At 36.3% G+C, this 27,502-nt stretch overlaps 1 protein-coding gene across 6 annotated transcripts in view; it reads right to left on the bottom strand.

The window, feature by feature from the left end:
- Positions 1 to 1,123: 1,123 nt before the first annotated feature.
- LOC122539085 (AT-rich interactive domain-containing protein 2) overlaps positions 1,124 to 27,502 on the bottom strand; it is a 58,963-nt gene continuing 32,584 nt past the window's right edge. For 2 of the 6 annotated variants that reach the window (XM_043673696.1, XM_043673699.1), the window contains 14 exons: positions 21,640 to 21,791; positions 11,148 to 11,614; positions 10,238 to 10,752; positions 9,660 to 10,045; positions 9,358 to 9,577; positions 8,881 to 9,271; positions 7,529 to 7,840; positions 6,363 to 6,560; positions 4,343 to 6,264; positions 4,055 to 4,214; positions 3,820 to 3,978; positions 3,447 to 3,524; positions 2,291 to 2,382; positions 1,124 to 1,951 (listed from right to left, as the gene is read on the bottom strand). In XM_043673696.1, the coding sequence (XP_043529631.1) occupies positions 1,831 to 1,951; positions 2,291 to 2,382; positions 3,447 to 3,524; positions 3,820 to 3,978; positions 4,055 to 4,214; positions 4,343 to 6,264; positions 6,363 to 6,560; positions 7,529 to 7,840; positions 8,881 to 9,271; positions 9,358 to 9,577; positions 9,660 to 10,045; positions 10,238 to 10,752; positions 11,148 to 11,614; positions 21,640 to 21,791 (5,173 nt within the window). In that variant the 3' untranslated portion in view covers positions 1,124 to 1,830. The remainder of the gene's footprint in view (positions 1,952 to 2,290; positions 2,383 to 3,446; positions 3,525 to 3,819; positions 3,979 to 4,054; positions 4,215 to 4,342; positions 6,265 to 6,362; positions 6,561 to 7,528; positions 7,841 to 8,880; positions 9,272 to 9,357; positions 9,578 to 9,659; positions 10,046 to 10,237; positions 10,753 to 11,147; positions 11,615 to 21,639; positions 21,792 to 27,502) is intronic. The other 4 variants (XM_043673698.1, XM_043673700.1, XM_043673697.1 and 1 more) reach the window with 4 other exon arrangements.

Below are 27,502 nucleotides of genomic sequence, written 5' to 3'. Positions count from 1 at the left end.
ATATTCGCTTACTTTCCTCTTTTTTAAGGTTTGAGAAACAAAACAATGACTTCTTTTTTTTCTTTTGAATTAAAACACATTTTAACAAATAATTAATTTTGTCAAGTAGAAAAATTTAGTCGTTTCTCACTCTTTCGGTCTTGTGAAACAACTGAAATTACTATTTTACGATACACTTTCTTTACCTCTTTTTTTTTCTTTTTTTTTCTTTTTTTTTTTAATACAGTCTATGATACAAAGAAGTCGATAATATTTCATTACGATTGAGATGAGAAGAAAAAAAGCTTTGTTATCACGCGCCGCGAGAATCACTTATTCCTAAAGTCATTGTTCAAAGATTCATAGCAGCATCGCATTAAGAGTTTCAAATGTAAGCATCGTACCATTGAAATTCTTGTCACTTTTGTTTGTTATATTTAAATTTTTGTTAAAAAAAACGAAAAATAAATATTTAGAACAAAATGTTAATTAACCTAAATAATCAATTTATAATGCGTTCAAATTAAAATAAAAATGTTACAATCGTTCTATCTATTCAATTCATTTGTCATTATTATAAATTACTTAAAAAGAAACAAAATGAAATTCTTTAAATACTGGCAAACTGCCTCGGAAAGTTTCTTCGTACCCAGCCACTCTTTCTTTAGTGCTGAAAATTTGAAAAACACTGGCTTTAAGAACATTTAGGCCTTTCTAAGTTCCAAGTATAAATATACTTACATCTGTATCTATAATATACGGACAACTCGGAAGCAATAATTGATCTGTGACTCCTCATTTCTCAGAAATCCACGATTCACACAAACCAGACCACGTTAATATGTGAGATGAGAATAATAATATGATCGAGGAAATGATTCAACACGACACGCTCGAAGTTTGCCCAAAAAAAGTATAAAAATCCCTTACTAAGAATATCTCTTGATTTAAAGTTAGATAGAGAAGTCGAACAAACGGCTAGAAGTTCCCGAGCTAAAACCGATCTAAAGCAGAAGAAGTTCTTAGAGTTTTTATTATAAGATGGACTTGGGGCCGGAATACGCCGTCGTCAAACTATGTGCGATGCCTTACTAATGTCATACTTTGACAGAATAAGATTACTCAAATAATAAAACAAAAGAGAGACGATAATATAGCCATGTAATTGCAATATGCAATTATATAAGCGAAATCATAAATTCCTAACAAATACATTCCATAAAAAGGTTTTCTTTACATTCTAGGTTTTCTTGTGGTTGACTTATGAAAAACATACAATAATAATATTAATAATAATTAATAATAATATAATATAATATAATAATATTGATTGTAATTAACTATAACGTCCATAAAGTATTTTCTTCGCCCTTCATTATTTTTGTACACAATTACTAAAAACATTTCTTCCGCTTCTTGTTGAGAAAATAAATATTAATATTAAATTTGAAATATTATCTCGTTTTTTGTTTGCTCTTTTCTTTTATCACTGATCTGCAATCACTTCAACTACTGTCTTTCGTTTCTGTTAACTAGTTACAGTACATTATTATAGTCTAAATCGGCAAATCGACTTGCCTAGTAAGTTTATAGGCCTCTTTAATAATTATGGAACATTGCCGTATCCTCTTCTCTTCTAGTTTATTCTCTTCGTCAGTTACATCTTCCGTTTCTTTTTCTTTTTTCCTTACAACGCACGAGCACATCTTTCTTTTGCAATAAATTGCAGACTTTCCGCATCTTTTTCTATCATACTTTTGTTCTTTCACTTTACACTAAAATTCAAAATAAACGAATTGATCGCTGCTCGCAACGTGAAAGAGGTTTCTTTTAGAGGCCTGGTTCAAGAGGTCACCTATGGTTACTGCTGCTTTGATCGTTCATATCATACAGAACTTGTGCGATTGTTCTCGATGATTCGACATTACTTAATGCCACACCTGCCAAATGTGGTTCATACGCTCTAAGATGTCTGAAAATCAAACATTAACAATAATGAAAAAAATGTATAAATATTTTTAATATAATTATTTCTTCATAGTTTACTGTTATAAAAAAAGTCTTATAACAAAACGAATTGAAGAAAGCCATGAAAAATTAAAAATTTCTATATTTATACGACGTGAGATGTTATTAAAATTCCTATAATAATTTCAAGTTTTTATTTTACTCTGTCATATTTTTCAGAAGATGCAAGATTACGTTTACATTCTAACAAGCTATATTTCAGAATTATGAAAGATTATATTTAATTTTTATGATTATCTCTCATTTATTGATTAATTGGTAAAGTGTTAAAAACAAAGTTTACCTTCTGCCATGTGTTGAATATATGACTAGGTTTCTGAGAATAAGCGCTGCTGTTAAGCGAATACTTTTGGTCACTGGACCTTCGTTGTCATCCTGTTAAAAAATAACAAAACAATTAAGAACTTATCGCGTTTTACATTATGTATTAAAATAAAAAAAATCAAATAAACCACTTTTAAATAACACTAAGATAAATAATAATGTCAAGAATACAGCTATTATTTAATGATATTTGAATTAATTAGTTGCAACAGCTTCAAACATTAGTACAATTACACTTATGAAAACAAAATGAAAACACTGATTTACAAGATGATGTCACATGTGAATAGATTGTACAATTTCGACGATGTACTGTACAGAAAGTACTGACATTACTACAATACAGCAAATATTAAATTGTCCTTTAAAGTGAATATAAGATACACTGAGATTATGAATGATTTGGTGCAAAAACAAAAAATTAATTGGAACATGCTTTGAAAGAATTTTGAAAATTGCTTCAAGAAATGATTACATAATATAAACAAGCTGATTTCATTTAAAATTAATGCAAATACATATATACAATAACCTGACAATTAAAATTTTCTTTGATACCAAAGATATTTATATATTTGACAAAAGCACAAAAAATTCAAACACATCTTTGTAAACTATAAATTGTTAATTGATAATCCAATATCCTCAGAAAAATCTCTCATTGAAAATTTTATAGAAACAAATTTTCATATTTTAATATAAATACAATTGTTAAATTTTTAAACTGCAATTAATGCAAAGGTAGTTTTTTTGTATGAAAAGCGTGACAAATATTTTATGTTATGTTGCTTAAAATATTATACCAGCACACTTCATCATCATGAATACACTTCAACTGCGTGAACACATAAATTATACAGCGACGCTAGCTACGAAATGAAACTAAAATGAAATCCATGCTAACAAAACATACGTATGTATACAACGAAAAATGTAAAACCATAAATTTAAAAAAAAAAAGGTAAAAGAAAAAAACACCATGTATATTACGAAAAAAAAAATGTAGCGAAAAAAAAAATAGGCGGCAGGAACAGCTCACGAGGGCTGTGGCTGTGAATCGTGAATCCTTTTGTTTTTTTTTTTTTTTTTTTTTTAATTTTTGAACCCGTTTTTACCTGTTCTGGTGGAGGATTTTGCCCAGGTCTGGGAGAAGAAGAGCTTGAGGTGGCTGCAGCGGGCTTGGTTGGCCTTTGCTGCTTTGCCAAGAGAATAAGAAATTTCATTATATTAACTCAATAGACTCTCTGAACCGGGGAACTATAAAGGATTCTCCGAAATATTGGTAAATTTAGTTTATATTTCTAAACGCGTTATTTTTAATATTAATATATTGTGCTATCTCGCATAATAACTTTAGTGCATCTGTTATCCCATGATTAAGAAGTGTTTTATGATTCTTTCTTTTTATCAAAATTACCACTAGCTTATATTTATTCGCATTATCGTAATTCATAAATGAAACTTGTGATTTCATATGATCTTACTAACCATTAATTCCTTTGGATTTACGAATTCCAAAGCGTGCCGTTTAATAGCATGGAATGCTGCATTCGGTGCATATCCAGGATGATGAGGAGTTGGCGGCGTCGACGTGGAAACTTCGGTTTTGCCTGTGACCGTTAACTGTTTCCTCCTCATCGACATTGTCTATAAAATTATTAAACATGCAACTTTAATGAGATCGTCTCAAAATTAAAAAAAAAAAATTAATAATAACACTTACATCCGCATTACAATGCCTATCATATAAGTGTGTCATTAACGAAAATCTACGTCTTTTTAAGGCATCGCAACTCGCCCAAAGACACAGTATTTCCTCTCCACCAGTTGGACAATGTGCCTCACACACATGAAGATAAACTTCGTGTGGTGTTTTAAATTGCCTGTAAACACAAAAATGTTTGTATTGGATAATACTAAACGACGCGGCTAATTTTGTTTTATTTTTTGAAATATAAAATGTTATATTTTAAGTTTTTGGATCACTTCATGTTGAGGACTAATCAATTACCTCAGACAACCCCGCCACTCGCACAAGTAAGCATTGGGATCGATTTTAATGGTGATTGTTTTCTCTGATTGATTCTGACTCGTAGACGGCTTAGATTCTGGCTCTGTGGAGGTCGAGGAACTGACAGTTTTCATTACTTTAGCAGGTTGTTTTGCCAATCCGTGTGTTGCAGCTGCTTGATGAGGCGTGGTAGGTCTGGTAGGCGGCGGAGTCGAGGCCGGTGTTGGCGTTACCACTCTTGATGGCACACTGGTTGATACTGGTGTCTGTTGAGCCATCGCAGGAATCGTGACAGTCACTGTGTTCGGATTTGTTTGTGCTACGGAACTGTTCACTATTATAGAAGTTTGTGGAATTGTGCCTGACGTTGGAACCAAAGGCGGAGGTATGTTGCCGAGTGCTGGACTCTGCAAGATAGGACGCGAGACTTGTGTAACGACAACCTGCTGTCCCTGAGGTGTGACGGCCACCATTTTTTGTTGGGTTGGTTGGGCAGCAGCTTGAGATTGCAAAATAATTATGGTTTTTGCACCTGTTCCTTGCTGCTGTGTTGTTTGAGCCACTAACACAGTCTGCGCTTGACCCTGAACCAATGTCGTTTGCGGTTGAGCCAGAACGTAATTTTGACCGGGCACACCACCAGAAACAACGTACTGTAATTGACCTCCCGCACCTTGTTGTAATAAAACTTGTGGTTGAGGTTGCGCCTGCCTCCCTTTCACTGGACCAGCCGGTATAATAACTTGATTATTTGGTTGAATTGTTTGTTGTACTACTATTTGCCTAGGCGCTGTGACAATAAGTTGTTGCGGTTGTAGTTGCGGCTGCTGTTGTTGCTGTATTTGTGGCTGCGGATGTTGTGGTTGTGATAGTGATTGCTGTAGTTGTTGCGGCGGTTGCTGTAGCTGTTGCGGCGGCTGCTGCTGTTGAGGTGGCTGTTGATTAATTTGATTAACAAATATGTGAGGATCCGCTTTTATGGTAATAGGCTCTTCTTTCATTGTAACAGGTTCCTCTTTTATTGTAATAGGTTCTTTTATTGTGATAGAATCTTCCTTAACATTTACGTTGACGTTCTCATCAAGATCAGTTTCATCTTCTATACAGTCTGCAGCCAGAGCAGCATAAAGATTTGCAGCTGTGGAGGATACGGTTACTTTTTCGCTATCCTTGTCATCGTCTTCAGATTTTATACTCGAGACAGTGGATTCAGCAGTAGTCGAGTCAACAGCAAGATCTGGTGACATCGTACCATTGGAATATTTTACTTTCTTCACATCTATTTCGTCTAATTCACTGGCAGATCGTTTTATGCCTCTAGGTGCTTCAATTAAAGTATCCTCAGACACTTCTGTATCTTCTTCAGCTTTCATTTTAATGTCAGTAGGAGATTCTTTTAGTACTTTCTTAATGTGATTTTCTACTAAGTCCATTCCTTTCTCGTTAATTGAATTTTTCCCTAAAACACCGTTTAAAATCGGCTCTTTGTCAACTTTCCTCTCTAACAAATCTGCAAGCATCATACTTTGAAGAGGTTTCTCTTTAGATGTCACACTAGATGAATCTTTCGAAGATCCATCCTCCTGTGCATCGATATCTATATTGCTTGGTGCACCGTTCAAGAGAATTCCCTCGAAACTGGTCAAAGAATTATCCTCTTCTATACCGACACCAGAACAATCCCTACTACCACCGATACCACTACTCGACGCCATGGAATTGTTAGTCGAGTCCGAATCTTCGGCAATTGATGTACAAGTTGAACGTTGAATAGCTTTGTTTGCTGTAGTTACGGTTGTAGTTGGAGGCCGACACACTTTGATAGTTGATGATATATGATTTTCAGTTGAGTTCAAAATCACTGTGGAAGAAGTTGTCGATGTTGCGATTTGGTTGACATTTTCATTATCGTTTACTTCAGTCTGTAATGTAAAATCATATAATTTTATAATATACTAAAATTTAAAAATTACAATATTTTAAGATAACTGCATGATTTGTTATAAAATTCATACTGTACCTTGTCACAATTATTAGTCATAATAAATTTGGCTCCATTAAGCCTTTGTATTTTTTTGGCAGGAATGGGTGTGATAGCTGGCTTTTGCTTCGAATTAACAGGAGTCTTTGGGAGTATTGTAGTTACGCTAGTTGTTGTTTGGGACACGTTAGTTAATTGTTGCTGCAGTAACCTTTGTTGTTGTTGACGTTGCGCAACCTATATAAATAATAAAATTTATGGAAGTATTTATTACTTTTCAAAAATTATTTATTGTACTTTACTATAAAGAAAAAAATAATTTCAATTTCGAAAACCATGCTTTTGTTAGTAGTATACAACATTATTATTTTCACTTTGAACTCAAGAAAATATTAAAAATTTTAACTCAACAATAAACACAAATAAAAAATTCATCTCTGAAATAGAAGAAATAACATAACAAAAACATAATATTGATAACTACTTTAAAATGCAAACATTAGGAAACTCTTCGAAATCAAATATGTTAAAACATACATTCACTAAGTACGTTTCCAAGTGCGATCTTATCCTGTAAAATGGTTTTTTATAATATAAATAAATAAACATTATTTTACATTCAAATTTAATTATCGTACACATGTCTGACATTGTATTCTATTTAATAGAGTAATTCAATTTCGTATCATGCTTCGTCGAATTTCTCGCGTTGTGTAAAAAATCTTTAACCATCCTACAATCTATGGTTGCACTTACATTAAAATTCTTTTAAAATGTTTAAAAAATTACTTCATATATATAAAAAAACAAAATCATCGTCAAATTCATACTAGGTGACTCTAAAAAAGATGGCAATTAAAAGAAATTATGGAAATAAAAGAAAATGAAAAAAGAGCTTGTTGTAATATTAAAAGTCTACGTTTGATCAAATAAATATTATGCAGCAAATTATTAAATGCATTTAATAGATAACGTGTAATTGTAAATTTCTACAATAACTTTAACTTTCGTGACGTAAAAAGTTTATTTGATTAGATACGCGTTCCGAATATTATGTTAATAAGATATTTCTGAATATTCTTTATATTCTCTATTGCCACGAGGTGTGATCATCTTCTTCAGAGACATCCTATATGTCAAACTCAATGTCCTATAAGTATAAAAAGAATACTACTGTTTTCATTGTTAATGTACAACAATGATACCTGGTTGCTGGTTATTAGCTGGTTGGCACTGATGCTGGATGCGATGCTAGCAGTAGTGTTTGTTACACAGGCAGTAGGGGTAGACACACAAGTCGCAGCAGTACTGGGCATGCAGTCGCTGCTGACCGTTACCTTAGTAGCCAGAAGGCTTTTAATTATGGAACTGGATGTAGTACCACTTCGATTATCTTCCTTTGCAACTATCTGGACAGTTTGACACTGTTGCTGTACTTGCTGGATTTGTGACTGTGGCTGCGTTTGAGAGCTACTTGACAGCAACGCTTGACTCAGGTGAGGATGCGATACTGACACCTAATTAACAACGATTGTTATGTAATTGCGACATCGTTACAATATTACCGTGTGACAGCAGAGATGTCATTATAATATGGAAGTATTTATTTGTACAATTTTAAATAGAATTTACAAAGAAAATATTCTATATTTAAACACTTTAATAGTACTACTTAAATTTTTTTACTACAAGATAGTTTATGTCGCATAGTTCTCAATAATTCAACTATATCTAATGAATAATTTCTAATGTTGATAATGAATTTCATAAAACTCATAAAGCATGATAGTTAAATGTTTTCTCACAGTAACACTTCGTTTATTATTAAGCATGTGATAGATTGAAGTAATATGAATGAAATTAATCAAGAACAGAATTTATATTTGTTATACAAGAAGATAAGACAGGAATATCGTATTATACTATGATATAGATAACACCTGCATAAAGAATATGTCAATCAAAGAATGTATATTTATGAAATAAGAAATGTACGTCGATCATGCAGTAATAAAATTTTTTAGCCAACATTGCACGTATTACTGATAAAAGTAAGATAAAAGTAAGAACTATAAGCTTCAATCAATGATGAAACGAAATGACCGGATTTTACACACACTATTAATTTTAGACAGTACTTATAATAGTCAGTATAGTAGTATTATAATAGTCATTTATGCTTGAATCAATATCTATACTTTATGTCTATATTTAATAAACTTCTTTTTCACTGATTTGATTGAAACAAAGAACAAATGCATTTCATATAAATATATTAGATACTAAAACAATTTTTTTTTACTGAAATAGGAAATTTGTATATAATAATTTTTCTAGGAGAGAAACTTTTCAGAAAAGTATGTATTAATTTTCTGTTCACACATCTACTTATCTGCATGCACCTGTAGCGATGGATTACACGGGATTCGAAGCATGCAAAGTGTAATTTTGTTAAGGAAAGCCCATATTATAACAGCGTAGTGAAACCATAACCAAAATAAGAACCAAGGTCATGAGTGGTAGAGAGAATGGTAGAAAGCTTAGGACTTGGACCCACCTGACTTTTAGAATCAACCTTGGTGACTGGATTTTGGGATTGAATTGCAGTGTTTGAGATATTGGATGGTGGTTTTGGTGGAGCAGATAATTGGGCTTTTAGGATAGGTGACGCTGGGGCAGAGGTTTTTGGAGGCCCAGATGCAGGATTGTCTAGGGCCGTGCTATCAGGAGCAGGACTTATACTCTTGATTGTACGCTGTTGTACGGGAAGCACCTTTACTGGCGTTGTGTTGACTGCTGGAATTGGAGCTGTGTTAGTCCCAACTGCAGTTTGGCTCGGATAAGTTACTTGGGGAGGTGTGGCTCGTACTCGGATTCCTTCGTAATACTGAGTACCACTTGTTTCACCTTTCAACGGATTTGGCCCGACGCTTCCACCAAATACAGATCTGTAGAAAAGTGGATTTATGTCAATAAACTGATACAGTTTATACGAACGTTATCTTGTTCCACTAAACCAAAATTTAGAAATTACCTAACACATCTTGGAAAATGAAGTGGAGCAATAACACCTCTTCTACCGATCTTTGTACAGCAACCAAGATATTTTTTGTATAATTCTTCCTGTTCTATGCGTACACCTAGTGCAGGTTCAAAAGTAGCTCTCAACCAACTTAGAGCGAACTGCTCGTTTTCCTGTATGATTTGTTGATGCGCATGTTGCTGTTGAAGTGAATTGTTCGTTTCCACTGCTTCTACAGATATAAAAAGAGGAATATCATTATCATCGTCATTTAGCTTTTATTTTGAGAATTATTTTATTATTTTTATACGTACTGTGCGTTGAAGATTTTGTTGCAGTCGCAGCTGGAGTCGTTGGTCGCGAAGGTGCTGGACTAACAGGAGCTGGTGTCGCAGTAACTGTAACCGGAGTAGACGGTACAGACGAGGACACTGTTACTGCTGGAGCAGTAGCAGTAACTGGAGTGTTTTGAGTAGCATTTGGCGGTGGTGCTACCGTGGATACTGTTTCGATAACTCTCATCAAAATACAAGCTTTTGGCCCGTAACTTTGCGCTTCTACAGTAACAAGTGCGACTAATGTGTCGATAGCTCCGCGTACCCGCGCGACGCTAGTACATGGCCTTTCACCTAACGAAGTCAACGCGTACAAACATTCCAAGGTATATACTAGAAGAGCTATGTCGTTCAGAGCTAAAAACCTGTAAAAAGAAACATAAGTTTTATAAATTTTCTATGAATGTGAAGTATGTACGTATATTGGAAAAATTTTTATGATTAAAGTTTATAAATAAACGATATAAGAAAGATATTTTTCTTTACAAAAAATGCTAGAATATTATTTGAATAAAAGATTTATATATATTGAAATTTATGGAAGAACATTCACTCACCTGCATATAAGTTCATACACATTGTCTTCTAACCCAAATCTAACAATTTCTTCATTGCTGTCTTGTTGGCTAATTTTATTAAGCACCTCCAAGCAGGAAATAACGATAAACCTGTCTTGGGATTCAATTCCCTTTGCCACACATGACAATACAACATCCGTTATCCTCTCGCCAGCTTCTTTTAAGATTATTTCATTCGCTATGTTCCCTAGTATATCGAAACCGAGTTGATGTAAATTACTCCACCTTGCTCTCACGCAGAGTAATACGAATCTTAAGAAACATAGATTTCTCCCTAATACAGCAGCGTTTTCTGGAGTGAAACTTAGATTTCGCAAGATAGATGCTATTTGTAGCACACGTTGACCATAAGGATCTTGCGTTCCTAGCGTTCGTCCAACACAAAACAAATCTTTATCCTCTTCTTCAAACTTTATCGAGTTTTGGTTTTGATCTTTCAAACTTTCATCTTGATGCAACCCGATTGGATCTAATCTTGAACAGTCTGGAATCACCTGTATGGACACATACATACATATGTATATATTCATAATAAATAAATCTCATTCAAATGTAAATAATGCAGTACCATTCTTATTCATATGTTTTGCTTCATCTATTAAGAATCAATTGCAATTTTTTTCAATAAATTTACATTATTCAATGCTATCGCTTAATATTTAAACTATGAAAGGACATCCCAAGAATTCATTGTGTATTTTACCTAGATTCTACATTTTTATGAAATTTAAAGAAACTAAAGTATTTACAATATGATATAACTCAGCAAAGCAAAGCAAACTACTTGAAACTACGTCAAAAACTTAAATTAGAGATTACAAATACAAAGTTCCTTCCAAGGGTAAAATTTAGCAATAATTAAGACACATAATATCTCATTTTATCTTACTCCGTCGACTTCCATCGACGTGGAAGCTTCATCGTTCTCCGTTGATATGGCGCTTTTGTTCTGCTTCTCCTTCTCCAAGATTTTTCGTCTGGAAAAAGTCTGTGGACTGACGGTTGGTTTCTTCATGAATGTCCTCTCGTTCGTAAGATCTATTACGTCCTGGGAGTCGAGGACATCCGACCAGAATGAGTTGATCGAGTAGTTCCTCACGCGAGAATAGACCTCGATGAAGAGCTGCCGCGTGCCCGGTGAGTCGAAGACACCCGCGTGCGCCAAAAGTATGTTCACGAGACGGGGATATTTGTCGAGACGTAGGATGTGTTTGCCCTCGTTCGACAGCAACGTGCAGACGTTGATGGCAAAGTCCTGCTCGTTGGGAAGAGGCGAGAGAAGCGACAGCGCGAGTTTATCATAGTTGGATGGCTTGTAAAGATCCGACGAAAGGCCATTGTAATCACGAAGAGATTCTAGAATAGACACGTGAAAAATAGAAAGTTAATTTATTGCTAATAGCAGGAGGTTTACGATGTAAAAAAAACTTTCTTTTGAACACATTTTTTATATAATCTTTCTCTTCTTGCTAAATGGTCTCGCAGTATATTTATCGTGCAAAGAAGACTTTTGTTTTTTATAGTTCCATATTTTATCTGATATGTACAGAAATTTTTTAATGTTAAGAAACATTATTTCTGTATTAATTTATATTTGGCAAGTGAAATACTCTACTAAAGAAATAAAAAAAAAAAAAAGAAAAGTGAATTTAATGATATCAAATAATTTTTGTTTCTATTAATACGAAGCCACGTCAAATACGATGTCGAAAATTTGCACAGATTAAGATAATAATCAGACACGCCGAAGAAGCGAATCTAGTTCACAAGACTCTAATCATCTCATGCGATCAAAATCTCTTCTTATCGAGCTACTTATCACGATTAACGTTCAGTTGCTTCTCAGAACGTTATTAATAACGTTTAACAACGTTTCTCCGCTATCATAATTGATCAATGATGCAAGAAAGGAAAAATACCGTAGTTGTACATTAGTTGTACAAAATTGTAAAATACAAAAATAATTTTATTAAAATAAATTTCTTCTTTCAAATTTCTATAAATGTTAAAACTTAAAATCATTTGTATTTTTCGTCTATAATGTATTAATATAAGAGTATTTAAATTTAAGTCATGTCCTTATGAACATTCACTTATAACATCATATTCAATTGAAGTACTAAAACTAATAAATTGACGTTGCCGTGTACTTATTATGCATTTGCTCTTCTTTAGATTGATTTCACTGCTTGTGTACGGCACAATGCAGCAGAAATGAAAGTTTAGTCAATTCCTTATTTGAGTTTTATCAGAGTTAGAGAGTGGCCAGTTGAATGGAGAATTTAGTATAGTTTCGTCATAGTCAAAGAGATGGAAATTATCTTTATTAAGTTAAGAGGTCAGTGATAGCAGAATTTTAATTTAATTAAATCATACTGAATTTATTCTAGCCGGTGCGTTTTCAAAATTAATTTCGTTAGATTTCCATTATATTTTTTTAAAAATTGGTTTTAATTTAATTTTACCCATTGCAAATTTCGTATGTAAAATTGGTATTAAAGAAATGGGCATATTTTAAATGGGCATGTGTTTATGCACTGTATCGTAAATGGTTCTTTTATAAATGAAGGAAGATTAGAAGATCTGCTAACTGACCGACGACGCCTCATGCAACTGGTGTGATCGACAAATCACGAGTGTAAGTAGGTTGTACACCAGGTCAGGGCCAGATTTCTACAAAGCAACGAAAATACCTGGATCGAACGGAAAACGCGCCTTCTTAACCAACAAATTGTACTAATTGACAACAGCACGATCCACTCGGCAAATTTTCCACGTTTAACATTTTTGACACGTACATATATTTAGTAAAATTATACAGATTAACCTAGAAATAGTTTAATTTGGCAAATCCGAACAAGGAAAGCCCAATCATCAAACTAAACTAATGCAAAATTAGATAATTATACTCACTAAAATAATTCTTTTCGTTTATTATTTCTGAAATTGAAATTAATAATTACAGTATTCGCGATGAATTTTTCAATGAGATATTCAACGAAATATGCGTACGAGATGCAAGGCATCGAAGAGTAAATATTCCTTCACTCCAAGAGATTATTAATAATATAATTGCAGGGTACAATAATAACTAAAATTAACTACTTCTATCGCTCGTCTGGTAATGCGGGCATTTGACTATCTATAAAGAAAAAAATTCGTACTAATAAATCAACCAATGAAATTACGTAAAGAGCAATTGATATGCACTCTTATTAATTCAACCAGACATAGAAAAACATCTCTTTGTCATAAATGATATCGTACGATCGTTGAAAGTACGTTCTTGCACGTGTGTACGTTCTCGTACGATCCTTGGAACAAGCAAACATATCACACCTGTACGAGTTTCGATCGGACGAGAATAATTTTTTTACGTCGATTAGAATTGCACGTGTTTCAGACAACGCTGAATCTGGCGCGGGACTGTCTTTTCTTTTTCTAACGGCATAGTCACGAGGTTCGTGTAAAGGCAACGAACAGACTGGAACTTGCAATATTATCGCAAATCGCGGTAATCTTTTTCAGCCGCAAAACCGCGATCAATATCGCGCGTCCCGGGAGAAATGCTACCTTTTGCCGGAAACTACGGAATCCGTCGGCGGAAGCCGGAGGGGGGAGGGGTGAGGAGGAGGAGAAGCGAGGCAAAACGAAAAACGCGCGCGCGGAAAGGACGAGAAAAAGGATCGCTAATAAAATTGTGCCCCGTCGGGATTCTTTCATATTTCTGCTTGAACAGGGCGATAAAAGATATGATTTATCTTGTGTAACGTGTTTAATTTTATGTTCAATTTTTTTTTTTTTTTTTTTTTTATTTCTTTTCTCCCAAGAGAAAGAGACTCGTGAGTTTTTTTTTTTTTTTCCTTTTTGCTTTTTGTCAGTTCGTAAGTCTATGGATCATTGGGAGTGAATGGGACTGACAGTGAGTAACCATTGTCACAAATCTGGCATTTTTTTTATCATGCTGTCCGTAATGAACAAAGATTTCCATTTGCTGACTACATTCACATTACAGGAAGATGTAAGCATGAAAATTCAGTGTAAATTAGATGATGAATAATAATAATCAGACAATGCAGAAAATATTCAAGAGTGTTGAGTGAATGGATAGAGATAAATATGAAAGGAGGAAAGAGGAGTAAAAGAACAGGAAAATTGCCAATGAATTACACTGACCTATAGAGACTTTTGTGTTTTTAAACAGCCAATGTACTTATTGTGAAAGAAATATCGTTCATCTTCTTATTCTTTGTTTTACATTATTTTCATGTTTCCATTAGTTATCCTTTCATTACTCGAATATTGAAACAATTACGAACGCTGAAATATTACGCTTAATATTTGTAACTAATGGCACTTAGCTTTATTTAAAACAAAAGCAGTGTATCATGCATTGCTACTTAATGTAAATATTAATAAACGTCAATTTTGATGAATGATAGAGGATATACAATCGATGTATGACAAACTGCTATATATACATATATACTAGTGATTTTTATCGATTTCTTTTTTCATATGTTCCAATATTGCATAATGGATCAATTCGATAGAATATGTAACATTTTGATGAGACAATTCTTGGTAATAATTAAGAACCACTTTCGAAAACGTCATATCGAAAAAGCCATTCTTGGCAGATTCGATCAGCCAAGTGAAGATTTGCTTCCAGGGCTATGAGTTACCACAGAAACTTTCCTTGCACTACATCTCGACCTAATTTTATCATCGTTTAAGATACACAAAGTATCATAATACTTGACGTACTGTCACTGCAATTTTCAGTTATACTACATGCGAATTATTAATCGAGAAACTAATGAATTTAAAGAAAACGTTGAAAAATTTCATCATCAATTCAAATACAATCGTAGAAATCTAATTTCTAAAAGGTTGCATCATTAGAGTTGTACCGATCACTGTTGGTTGCGAAATAAAATTGAAATGACATTTAATTCATACGTTTGCACATCGGTGCACGATCTAGGGAATGGTGTTTAATAACTACAATTATTCCTCGTATAATGCCTATCAACTCCGAGTACGCGGCTACTATTCGGTATTTCGCTTTTAAAAGAACAACGTTAAATCGAACTATAATCCTACCAATATGAACGAGTTCAGTACTTATCTTCTTCATCTATGTTTTTAATTTTTTTTTTTTTCTTTTAAGTTCGACTACAGTCAGTAAAATAACGATATAAATTTAAGCGTTTCGTTTTGTATAATAATAGTTGATTTAGTTTTGTTTTTACATCTTCTAGTCAAAATCTTGTTGTTCCCATTTCTGTTAACTCGACTCGATCATTTCCATTCATAATCATTCGGAAATGGTAGATTTCTATACCAGGGACGAGATAAGACGAGAAACACAATTTATCATCATGAAAGTACATATAACGTTCACGTGTTAATAATCCGCGCAGAATACTTGACACGCTGCCAAATGTCGGCGAAAATTCTAAAAGGAGGCACTCGCAAACCGTTTTAACGCGGCTCTCCATGTCGATCAAAATAGTGTGTAAACCGACGACGCAGAAAGTTCATTTTCTTCTTACAGTCTTATCGCGACAATTCACAGTTTCGACGACGAATTAAAAGCTAAATACTCGTTACAATAGCAAGAAAAGGCTATCGCAAGTACGTACGTGTTACGTACTGATACAATACGATTATTTCTCATTCTTCTTCGCCGAAACAATGATAGGAATACATCAGCGTTGTCTTTTTTCCTACGTCTTGTCAACATACTCGCACGTAAATGAACAGCTTAACCGAGGAACAATCGATAAGCGATGGAAGAACAATTTAACCTCGATAATTCTCTCCTCCATGTAAACACTAAAAAGTACTGAAACAAGGTTCCAAGGTTCCAAGGTTCCAGGTATAATTATCCGACATTTGGCGCGTGATGATTATAAATCTCTACATTAAATACTGCGTCCTAAACATTTTCATAGCATTCTGCTCGAATATTAAAGAAATTTCAACAAATATAATCCAGCAAATAATTCAAAACAACCTACCGACATCTCAGTCATTCAGCCGACAAACAAAGTTACTTATAATTCAAAACAACTCTCCGACCGCATACTTTAAACTCAAAACAATCCCCTCCCCCTCCCCAAGTACTTTTCTACCCTCTCGATTAGAGTAGTGACACGAATTAATTAAAATCGATAGAACCTGATCTCCGTCGATCGATTCAGCGTCCAACAAAAAGTGGATGCACGTTAAAAAGCGAGAAAAATTCGAGAAAGTTAAGAGGATTGTGTTTTCATCGGCAAGTTGATGCGCGCACGGTGTACGGGAGCGCTGCGCACGCGACGCCGCTAATTGGGCTTAAAGGACAAGCGTCGTAACAAGCTACACCGGCGGCCGCTGGGTGGGTGAACGTAATGGAGCAGGGCATCTGGTATGTATCGATGGCACGCGGTCTAGACTCTCTAGACGTCACCAATCGTGGGAGAGTGGTAGCTGGTTCACCTGGATGACGCTAGAATTCAGGCGACGTAGCAACCGGAGAGAACCACCAAGTGAAACGAAGGCAGAGAAAGACGAGGAGGAAGTGGGGGCAAACGCGCAAAGCTGAAAAGAGTCGGTGGGGGTTAAAATCGGAAGCTACGGAGCATCGCGCAAGCGTGGAGAACGCTGTATTACGCCGGGAGGATCGAGGACTCACGGAACACCTATCCCCGCAAACGCTTATTGATTGTGACTCTCGCATCGTGTCTCCCTCTCTGTCTACGCTTCTTTATCACACCCCGGTTTTTCTCGCTCCCGCCACGTCTCTCTCTCTCTCTCTCTCTCTCTCTCTCTCTCTCTCTCTCTCTCTCTCTCGTTTGTTTTTGTATCTCCCTTTCGATCCGGAGATGTTTGTTTCATTTTTTTTATTTTTTTTATTTTCCGGAATTTTCCTTCGCCTCCTCCAAATATGCACGTACTCGAATCCGACGAGATCGAAGCAACTAACCGGACAAATGAAACGAACTCGATTACATCTCGTTAGGGTAATTCCGATTAGTCAGCTGCGACTACACTGGGTCTCGCAATGAAATTAAACGTAGATTTCAGCGGGGGAAATCTAAGCTCAACGCGATGAATTTTAACGCGAGGCATACGTACAAACTAACTGACAATGGAACTGACATTTCACTTTCTAGCTTTGTAAATATAAATTTCGCTGCGCGGTACTAACTTAATTTATCGAGCTTTAAATATACTAACGCGTCTCTACGTCTTATAATCCAGGAATATTTTTTTCACTACCATTTATTACTACCTTGCTCGAGTCAAGTGTACGTTTTCAAAAATCCTCCGTAGTATTAAATCGCAAATCCATCGTGCATGCAGCCTCTTTAACATTTTGGCGTAATGCACAGTTTTATTCTCTTGCTAGCAACTAATTACTCGTTAAATTGAATGTATCGTTTTATTAATTGTGTTTGCTCAGCCGAACGTTTAGGTGCCGACTAATTTCAAAATTATTTCGTTTAAAACGGATCAGATCAGTAAAGAATTATTGTGCGAAGTAATTATCTGAAATAATGTTCCTTCGATGGATATATTTTTCATACATGTCATCCGTTCGCATCTGTTCGACAACGAATTAACTCGACGCAGAAGAAACGGAAGCACGAGTCGGGAACGTTGGCGAACTTAGGCAGTGACATCGTTGAAGTTCAATTCAATGACTACGCGTAGCGAATGCTTAACAAATGGTTTAGCGCGCGCGCCACGCAACTTCGACGCCTCGATATAATGTTACGCATGAACGCGCGCATGCAGCGCGCGCGAATAAGATAGGACGACTTTGCACAGATATACTACACGCTCCTTAAACGAGCGGCATCGATTTTGTGGGTGCACGCCCATTATTTCATCGCGAAATCACGCATCATGATGATTATAAAAGTGACGACTACTTTAACAGTACTTAATTAACTTAATGCCAAAATGACTTTGTCACTACTCGTCCTATCGCTTCTTTCCTGGGAAAATCTATAGACAACGTAGAAAGTGCCTAACTTTTGAAACGTGATATCCAAATACGGCAACACAGACTGTCCTTTTTCAACTTAGGAAGAATTATCTTAGATACGGCATACTTACAAAAAAAATTATGAAACATTTTTCACTACTAACATTTCATTTCAAAGAATGTACCAAAAACATTGAACTTATTACTATGAGAATTTGCTAATTTACAGTATGTATTTCCACAGAATTTATTAACGTTGTCGCAAAATTTTTTCTACGGTTTTCTATAATTATATTGTTTCTCAGATTATGACGAAACTTGTCCAAAAGGATCCTGGAACATCGAACATTATCCAATAAATTAATGATACTTCAAATTTTTTTTTAATATAAATAACTCATTAGTACATAGTATTATTTTTGCATTGCATTTATTTATCTTCTAATGGATCTTTGAAAATTGTACAACAGTAGCTCAAAAGGCTGCTTTCCTGTCTAATAAAAAAAAATCATGTCGATTACGGTGGTGGGAAAGTCGACGTCTCCGAGCGTGCAACCACCGGGTGTCATCGTTTGTTAGCGGTCGAGTGAAATGCCGAGTTTCCGCGAATTCGGTTTCGACATCGCCGAAACGGCCGAAAGTCCCAAGTTACCGAACGCGTTTCGGTATCCAACCGTTCCCCAGTCCGTCGTGTCGTACTCGAAAAGTAGTGGGAAGACAGCAAAGGAAAACGAACGAGCAACGAAGAGACGAGAAGAGGGTTAAAAGTGGGGTGACGACGAGCAGTTCGGTGCGAAGCTGATAGTCGATCGTACGCAGGCGCAGAAAATATAGACCCGCGTTCCGACAGTCGGAGCACGGCCACGGAGGTGTGCGCGGTTCTATGTGTGTCATGATTATTGCCCATTAAATTATCTTGCACACGTTGTGCGCGTTCTACTCTCACTCCCTGACACACGAAGCCCCATCATCAACCTATATGTATACGTGTATATATATATATATATATATATATATATATATATATATATATAGTATATGCACATATATATATGTGTGTACACATGATGCACATATATATATCTATATACATCTGTATCGTGTACACGTACGCATTTGTTCCCAGCCAGACTGGCTCTCTATATATCCCTCTCTCGGCCGACACAGCTCCACAGAAGCACGTCAATAACCCGTTGCCGCCTCGGCATGCTGCATACAGTGCGTTTATGGCGCGAGCGCACATGTGCTCGCAACACACTTAACCGACGCGCTTTTTTATGAAACGAGTTTCGGAGCTTTCACCTGTTTCCATACCACGGGCTCGGCTTCTCGGTTCTCTGGAACCCTTTGCGCTCGCGTGTTCGCGCGTTCGTAGATGCACTTGAGCCGCCTCTACCGCCACCGCTGCACCGCTGCATCGCGCTGCGCCATGCCTTTCAACGACTCTGCTCTAACTCTCTCTTTCCCGTCTTTCCATCCACACAATTTTTTCTCTTCTTTCAATTCTCCCTCCCCAGAGGCAACATTATTTCGACCGAGATTAACGGCGAAACGTAAATCGTCGTTAACGAATTACCGAGAAACGCGGAACGATAACGCGCGCGCTTGGAACTAATTGGGCCAGGATGTAATTGCACGCGGAAGCATTTTTTTTTCGCCCGACGGGAAATTTACAAGCGAATGCCGGAGACGAGATCGAATATCAGAGACAGTTCTCTAAAAATCCTACTTCGATTAAACGAATATATATAAAACACCAGCTCAGCGAAGGGCAAGAAATCATATCGGAGTATCTCTCAGTAAAATATAATCTTGAATTGAATATCTTTTCCATCGTTTTTTTGGCGCATCTCGTACAATTCTTTCTAGTTTAGACGCATGCATTTTTTTAGTTGTCCTAGAGAGAAAATTTTCGATATCCAGCTGCAAATGCAAAAGTTGTTGTTACAGTAAAGTAATAGGCACGAATATACCTCTAACCGTGCTTCTTTCTTGGGGACAACCGGTATGTGGTGCATCTGAAACGTACTCGCCGAGCGTGTAATACTGTTAACGCATTGCTGCCTGGCACATCGGCAGGTTTTTGTCAACCCGAACGGATCTGAACGTCGGACGAAAAAGTTCTGACAAACGGAAATTGCTAACGTGGCGAATTATTGAACCGTGGCACCTGGCACGTATACACGTCCCGCGCACACGTGTTCGCGTGATGTATTTATGTTTTTGGGCTCGTGTATGTGTCGATGATAGCGGGAAAGAGCGAGGAAAATAGAGGAAAAATGCACGGTAGAATACGCATTTGAAAGTCGTTGGAGCATGTGGGACGTGCATGTGAAATGCAGCGCGACGAATACGGTGGCGTAAGTTGGCAAAAACGGTTTATCGGCAACGATCGCAAATTCAGCGGTCGATCTGGCAGACGCTGCGAGCTTCGCGCTCGCAAAAATGTGATTGGAAAGCGCAGCATGACTTTTTAGAAATTTGACGCGTTGTGCGATAACGAAATCATATGAGAATAAGAAACGGAGAATCACACGAGATACTGTGTTTTTAAAGAATTATTATTGTATTTTTAAAGAGGTAAACAAAATATATAACCCAAGAAATAAATGCAAAGAACTCCTATTTGGCTAATGAACTAAGATTCAGAAGCGGATTTTTATAGATCATCGTTAACGCTTATTTTAATGTTTGAGAGTAAAAATTTTACACTTGTGCTTCTGTAAGCACTTAGCAATTAATAAAAAATGTACGATTTTCATTATAATTAACTATGTATTCCCCATTATAAATCAATATGTAGAGTGCATGAAGTATTGTACTATACACATTCAGAAACAAACAAAAATGTCCAGTGGGTTATGATTTTGTTCCATACTGCATTATTATATTTTGTTTTATATTGTAAGTGTTACTGTAAAGAATTATTATTGTATTTTTAAAGAGGTAAACAAAATATATAACCCAAGCAATAAATGCAAGGAACTCCTATTTGGCTAATGAACGAAGATTCAGAAGCGGATTTTTATAGATCATCGCTAGAGCTTACTTTAACGTTTGAGATTAGAAGTTTTACACTTGTGCTTCTGTAAGCACTTTCTTAGCAATTAATAAAAAATGTACGATTTTCAGTATAATTAACTATGTATTCCCCATTATAAGTCAATACGTAGGGTACGTGAAGTATTGTACTATATATATTCAGAAACAAACAAAAATGTTCAGTGGGTTCCGATTTTGTTCCATACTGCATTATTATATTTTGTTTTATATTGTAAGTGTTACTATATCTGAAGCAAAGTGACAGACATACTTTTGTCCCAATTACGTAAGTATCTGTTTCTTAGCCTTCGCTGACTCAGCTTGTTGAATGGACTATATGTTAGAAGTATGAGATTACCTGCGACATTGTGTTGATGATGATTATAAGTAAGAGGAACGGAGTGTAATGCCCTAGCAGACCACTTTCTGTGTCTGGAATCTTCGTCATCGTCGTCAGCTTGTTGGCCATCCTCTCCTAAGAAGTGTACCTTCTCATACCTGTCCAAATACCTGAAATAACAAAACAACTCTGTTACAATACAATAACTGATTCAATCATAAGATTATTATTATTTTGAAATATTCTCTATTATATTATATAATTTCTAGATTATATTCTGTAGTCAAATATGTTGTGTTAATAAATTACTGTCTACTTTCTTCACGTCAAAGATACCCTATGTGTAAAATAATTATATCTGTCTGAAAATATCTCAATTATTAGTATATCATGGAAGCATCGATTATTAGAATAAATATGCTCCCTCCGTTGTTCTTCGACAGAAGACACAGACACGCTATCTCGACGATTCTTTCTCTATAGCTGATTTTACGGACACAAAAGACGAGTAACGGAATACAAATGTACGTGATGCTTTGTGCATGTGTTTAACGAATGCTAATGGTTCGAGAAAATATGACTCGAACGTATTGCCTTTGACAACATCCATTCCATCTTCGTTCATTCACTTCGTGTATTTCGTCAGCTTCTTCGTTCAGTTTTACGTCGAATGCTTGAAATCCATATACGAACAAGAATTTCTCTCAACCTCTATAGATATTCCGAACTGTTGACTTTTGACACATGTTAGTAAAATGTAAAGCAAGACGCAAATCTTGAGAAATAAAATTGCACCAGAGCGTGTACTGATTGGCACTGTTTTTCATATCGCGGATGTTTTTTTTTTTTCGTAAGAATTTTAAGAATACAAAAATTCACGAAATGCATATAGTGGAAACACTTAAAATAGAGCACATCTCATGATATATGTATGCAAATGAAAGGAGAGTTTCCGATTTCATTTCTTTAAATGACACGTAATGTATATATAAACATTCGCAGTCTATTTTGCGGTAACATGATTCTACAACTTATTACGTACTCTTGTTTTCGTTGCTAGCTAATCGCAATTACTATCTTTTCGCAACGGACGCACAATGCACTTAGGAGAATTATAACCTCACAGTTGCTTTCTCCTATTTGTGGCACGTGTACCGATCTATTGTTGATAGCACAGGTATTCTCTTCACAGCAGAATCGTAGAACGCACGTTTCGTGTACAGGGTAACCACGAACCAGCGCGGAACCAAGCGAACTAACCACGACCAGCAACAAAGAAGACTAACTTCGCATGTGGGACGAAAACAGTCTTGCACAGTGAAGTTAGAATTACCCGAGAATGATGATAATAATAATAACGATAAAAGGAAGAGAGAGGGAGAGAAGGGGGAGGGGGGTAGAGAGGGGATATAAAGAGGGGGGGGGAGGTAAGAAGAGAGAAGAGGAGAGTAGATGTAGTCGTGGGTGGGCGAAAGAAAATAGTGGGGGTAGGTGTAGTGGATCCATTCATGCACCAACGTAGAGTACGGAAAGGTGCAGGCGTTGGAGCACCCAGTCAGAGCCTGATTGGCCGTTGCTCGGTGCAGACTGAGTATAGACACTTTGACTACTGGCCGACTCTGGCCCCCGTGTCCGTAGACTCCGTACTTCGTGTGCCGTATAGATCGCGAGTATTATGTAGTAGGAAACGTCTGCTACAGCGTGCTACTGGTGCTGCTACTGTTGGTGGCACTGGTGAACTCTTGGTGACTGTAGGATCCGGCAGCAGTCACGTGTTCGCCACATTCTGCGTCGATCAACTATGAATGAATCGCCTCGGGTTTGGATCTCGCGCCGTTGTGAACACACGTGACCCCGCGTTCCCGAGAGTTTCCAGGATTTCGAGAATCCTCGTAGTCAGAGAGTGCAAAGTTTTGAGATTCGTCGAATGAACGAGGAAATGATGATGATTTTAATCTTGTCCTCTTCCTTTTATTCTTTTTATTCTTTCTTTGCCTTCTGCTTTGCTCTTGCTTTCCTTTTTCTGTCTCAAATAGCATTATTGAGATAAATTATTAAAATTATTTAACATTATTTTTATTTTACTCTCTCCACGATTAAGGTATCAATGGCTCTTGATAGCCCAACGCTACCAGTTAGGAATTACTCTTCTTTTCTTCATTCTATTTGTCAATATTTAGCCATTAATCCACTCATGTAACAGATGATTTCACATAAATGTGACATTCGTCTCGAAATATGCAAGTTCTTTTCACCACTAATATCGATGAAACATGATATTTTTCACAAAGATGAGATAAAAGTATCTAAAAAAAAAAAAAAAAAAAAAAAAATTGATACTTTGATCGTGAAGATTAGCAATTGCCACCACTTGCTCTACTAATGTGTCACAGGGAACGTGGTGGTCAACGTGATGGTAGAATTAATTAGCACTTTCACAGCTTGTAATTTCCTCCCTTCCGTAAAACTGAAAGCCACTTGAAAAGGAGTAAGGCTAAAACTGGTTGTCTGTCGTTAACAGAAAAATATGAATTGTAACGTTCGCATAACTTAACCCAACACGTTGTTTCGAGTGACAAAAAGATTCATTTGTAATAGGAACACTTGACCAAGAAGTTCGTTTAAAGTTTTGTACAACGATGAATTGAATTTTGTAATTTTACGTCAGAAAGAATTACACTTCACGAAGAGATGTACATATTTTTATATCAATCGCAACAGTTATGTGTACCTTTATCAATCTCACAGCGTTAATTAATTTATTAATTAGTACGTATTTATTACATATGTATTATAAAACGCTGAAAACAAAAATGTATTATAATGAAAATAATTGTAGTGACTAATTTAATGATGAAAACCTGGTTTCTAACATTGCAGGTACAGCAGAATTATACACATTTTTCGTTGGATATAGGTAATCAACATCATTGTACAATTCTTAAGTATACATTACAAGATTTCTTTCGATGCTATGACAGATCTTTACACTTCTTTCTGAATACCTGTAATCGATCTATAAAAATAGCACGTTATTGTATTTTTGTACGGAAATTCTTATAAACATTTCTTGTGGATCACAGTTTGTGGAATCTAGTTTGTAACAAGAACTATTAGAACACAGAGGTAAATGATGTTTAATTCATCCTTGAAACTACATACACGTATTATGGATTACGCTGTTCGAACTGTACGTCGAGCACGCATACACACCGCCAACTTTAAGTCAACTTTATGAACATTTATAGCTGATGCGACAATTAACGCGTTAACACTAACATCATGATACTTTCCAGCTTCGGATCTTTCGGTTTCGGCAGTTACATGGTTTGTCATCACTTTTATTTATTGTATTATGAAACGAAAACATGATTATATCTATTTACTACCATTATACCACTTTAATTAGAATCATCATATATTTAAGTAAACGTTGCACACTGATAATTCTACGATTGATGTTGCAATTATATATTTATCCATACACACTACATGGTACTTCATTCCACATAATCATAATAATCTACCATGTATATATCATAAAATAATAATACAAGTGTGCTCGTAAGATTCTATGGCACCATTTTACTGACTCTTAACATACTCTTACGCGGGTTACAAATTCTAGCTCGTGTTACCGTAATTCCAGTCGGTAAAAGATTAAATATAATATTCGATGTAACACGCTGCACTGCTCACCGCGTTTAAAAACCGTAATAAAATATTTATTGCAAAAGCACCGAACTTCGGGATCGTAGAAATCGTGCTCTATGTATAACGATGAATCTCGGCGTGGGTGCCAAGAAAACGCTGTGTTTACAAATGCAAAACGAAGAGAACAAGTACTTGCTTGTTTGTAGGTAGGTGTTGCCCGACACAGCGGCTTTGTTACATACAATTAGGATAGTTTGCTCCGAATGTGTTAAACGTGCCGTGTTACATACAAATCGGTAACGTTTTCTCTCCAGACTTTATTCTTTCACAATTTCATTTTACAGTTTCTCGAAGATAGTGTTGCTACGGTTGACAACTGCCAACCAGTAGAGAGTGGAACTACTGTTGTACACTCTCGAATTGCTTGAACACAGTTAGCAGTTGCGTAACTTTAATTCACGTTGAAAGATTACATCTTCCTCGAGAATTATTCAGAACCGTGCGATTTATTTCTTCCTGCTGATAGGACAATCTACATCTATGCAGTAACTTGTGCGAATATTTATCATCACACGCCTTTTAGATAATTTACATCATCCTCTTGAGAGATCAATTGTTGCAGACCTAGAGATCCATGTCTCAGATAGGGGAGTTGAATAGAAGTAATAAAAGAATCAAGTTGCGAAAGTCTGAGAACAGATGTCTCTATGTAGAGTGAACTGCAACTGCAGCAGGAACAGAGGTGGAACGGCGGTGCTTTCGCGCGGGTAATCAAATATTTATTCAAATAAAGGACTCGATGGAAGAACAATACAAATGCATTCTTTTACCAAGAAACAATACATGGAACTTACGTTTCCCTGGAAGAAGTACAAACTTCTCTTCCTAGTAACAATTCCTGCACGTACTTCCTAGTTTCAATTCTTGAACGTACAAGTAATTCGCAACGCAGTTTCGCATCAAGCGCGGAGACAAGTCAGAGACAGTGGGTCTTTTGTGCCACTTTCTCTCCGAGAGCTCCAATCACGGCGCCAATGTGTTGATGCCGACGATCGCTAATAGCAGAGCATCAGTGCAACGAAAAGCTGTCTCACTTTTTTAATATCTAAATATAGAAAATCTATCGTTGCCGTTGGGGTCAAGCTGAGAGCTGCGAGCCTCGCGATCGCGTGAAGTCAACAGGGAGAGTGGCCGCCAAAAGAGCCGGCGAAGAAGCGACAGAATCGACCGGCGTCCTTGTTTGCAAGCGGCGCACGGTGGTAACAAGGTTGCAGAGAGAGAGAGAGAGAGAGAGAGAGAGAGGACACCGACTCAGGAACCACGTGGCTCTCGTCAGCGAGGCCAGTATGAATGAATGAGCGAACGAACGAACGTACGTACTATACGATACGGAAAATGCCGGCGGTGGTGGGGCGTTAGGTAGCAGAGTGTGCCCCGATACGCGGTTGCCGACAGTACGGCAAAACGTCGCCGCTCTCCTACTCTCTCGTAGACGCTCGCGGACTGCCAGACATAATGGAGCATCGTGCCTCACTGTGACGATCGACGCGACTCTCCTCCCAAATCAAAATTTCCAGCCCAAACCTCATTTTTCGCTCGCACCAGGCTTCTTGAGGGCGAACGTCGCAACACTGAAGAAACTCAAAATAATTGTTACGTTGCGCCGTTGCTCGTAACATCCAATCTCTGTATGCTGTTTCCTCAAGAAGAAAGACAATTTCCATACAGACGTGAATCTTCAATCTTTGGCGAATTTATTAACCGTCGGATCATTTTCATCTGCTTGCTTTTTGTTAAATAAGAAATTGAAATAGATAATGTTAAGATGGTAATGGACAGCGAAATTTATTACGAAACTTTCGTCACAACACGATTAACCATTTGACCCAGCTGTTGTTGTTGTTGTTCAAATAGCCAGTAACTGAGGGTTAATTATGTCTGTCATTTGTTGTATTTAGTTATAGAGACACGGACTTGATTCTTTCTCAGTTTTGCTACCGAATAGTTCTAGACATTCATTCTATGATCCTACTTAATTACAATAATTTTAAACCTTACAAAATAATGTATATTATTTATCCTGTTTCTACGACAAAAATTTTTCCAATTGGCGAATCAAAGCTGAATATTGTAGAATGAAAAAGAGCTAAATGGAATACTTGAACACTGCTTGCTTATAGAAATCACTAATAGTCGTTTCCTATCAATTCTTTCTTATAAGCACAAA

The sequence above is a fragment of the Frieseomelitta varia genome, unplaced genomic scaffold (genome assembly GCF_011392965.1).
Source record: "Frieseomelitta varia isolate USP_RPSP 00005682 unplaced genomic scaffold, Fvar_1.2 scaffold_190, whole genome shotgun sequence".
In the NCBI taxonomy this organism is placed as follows: domain Eukaryota; kingdom Metazoa; phylum Arthropoda; class Insecta; order Hymenoptera; family Apidae; genus Frieseomelitta; species Frieseomelitta varia.
Note: the sequence above shows the minus strand (reverse complement) of the source record. Positions and strands in the feature narration are given on the sequence as shown.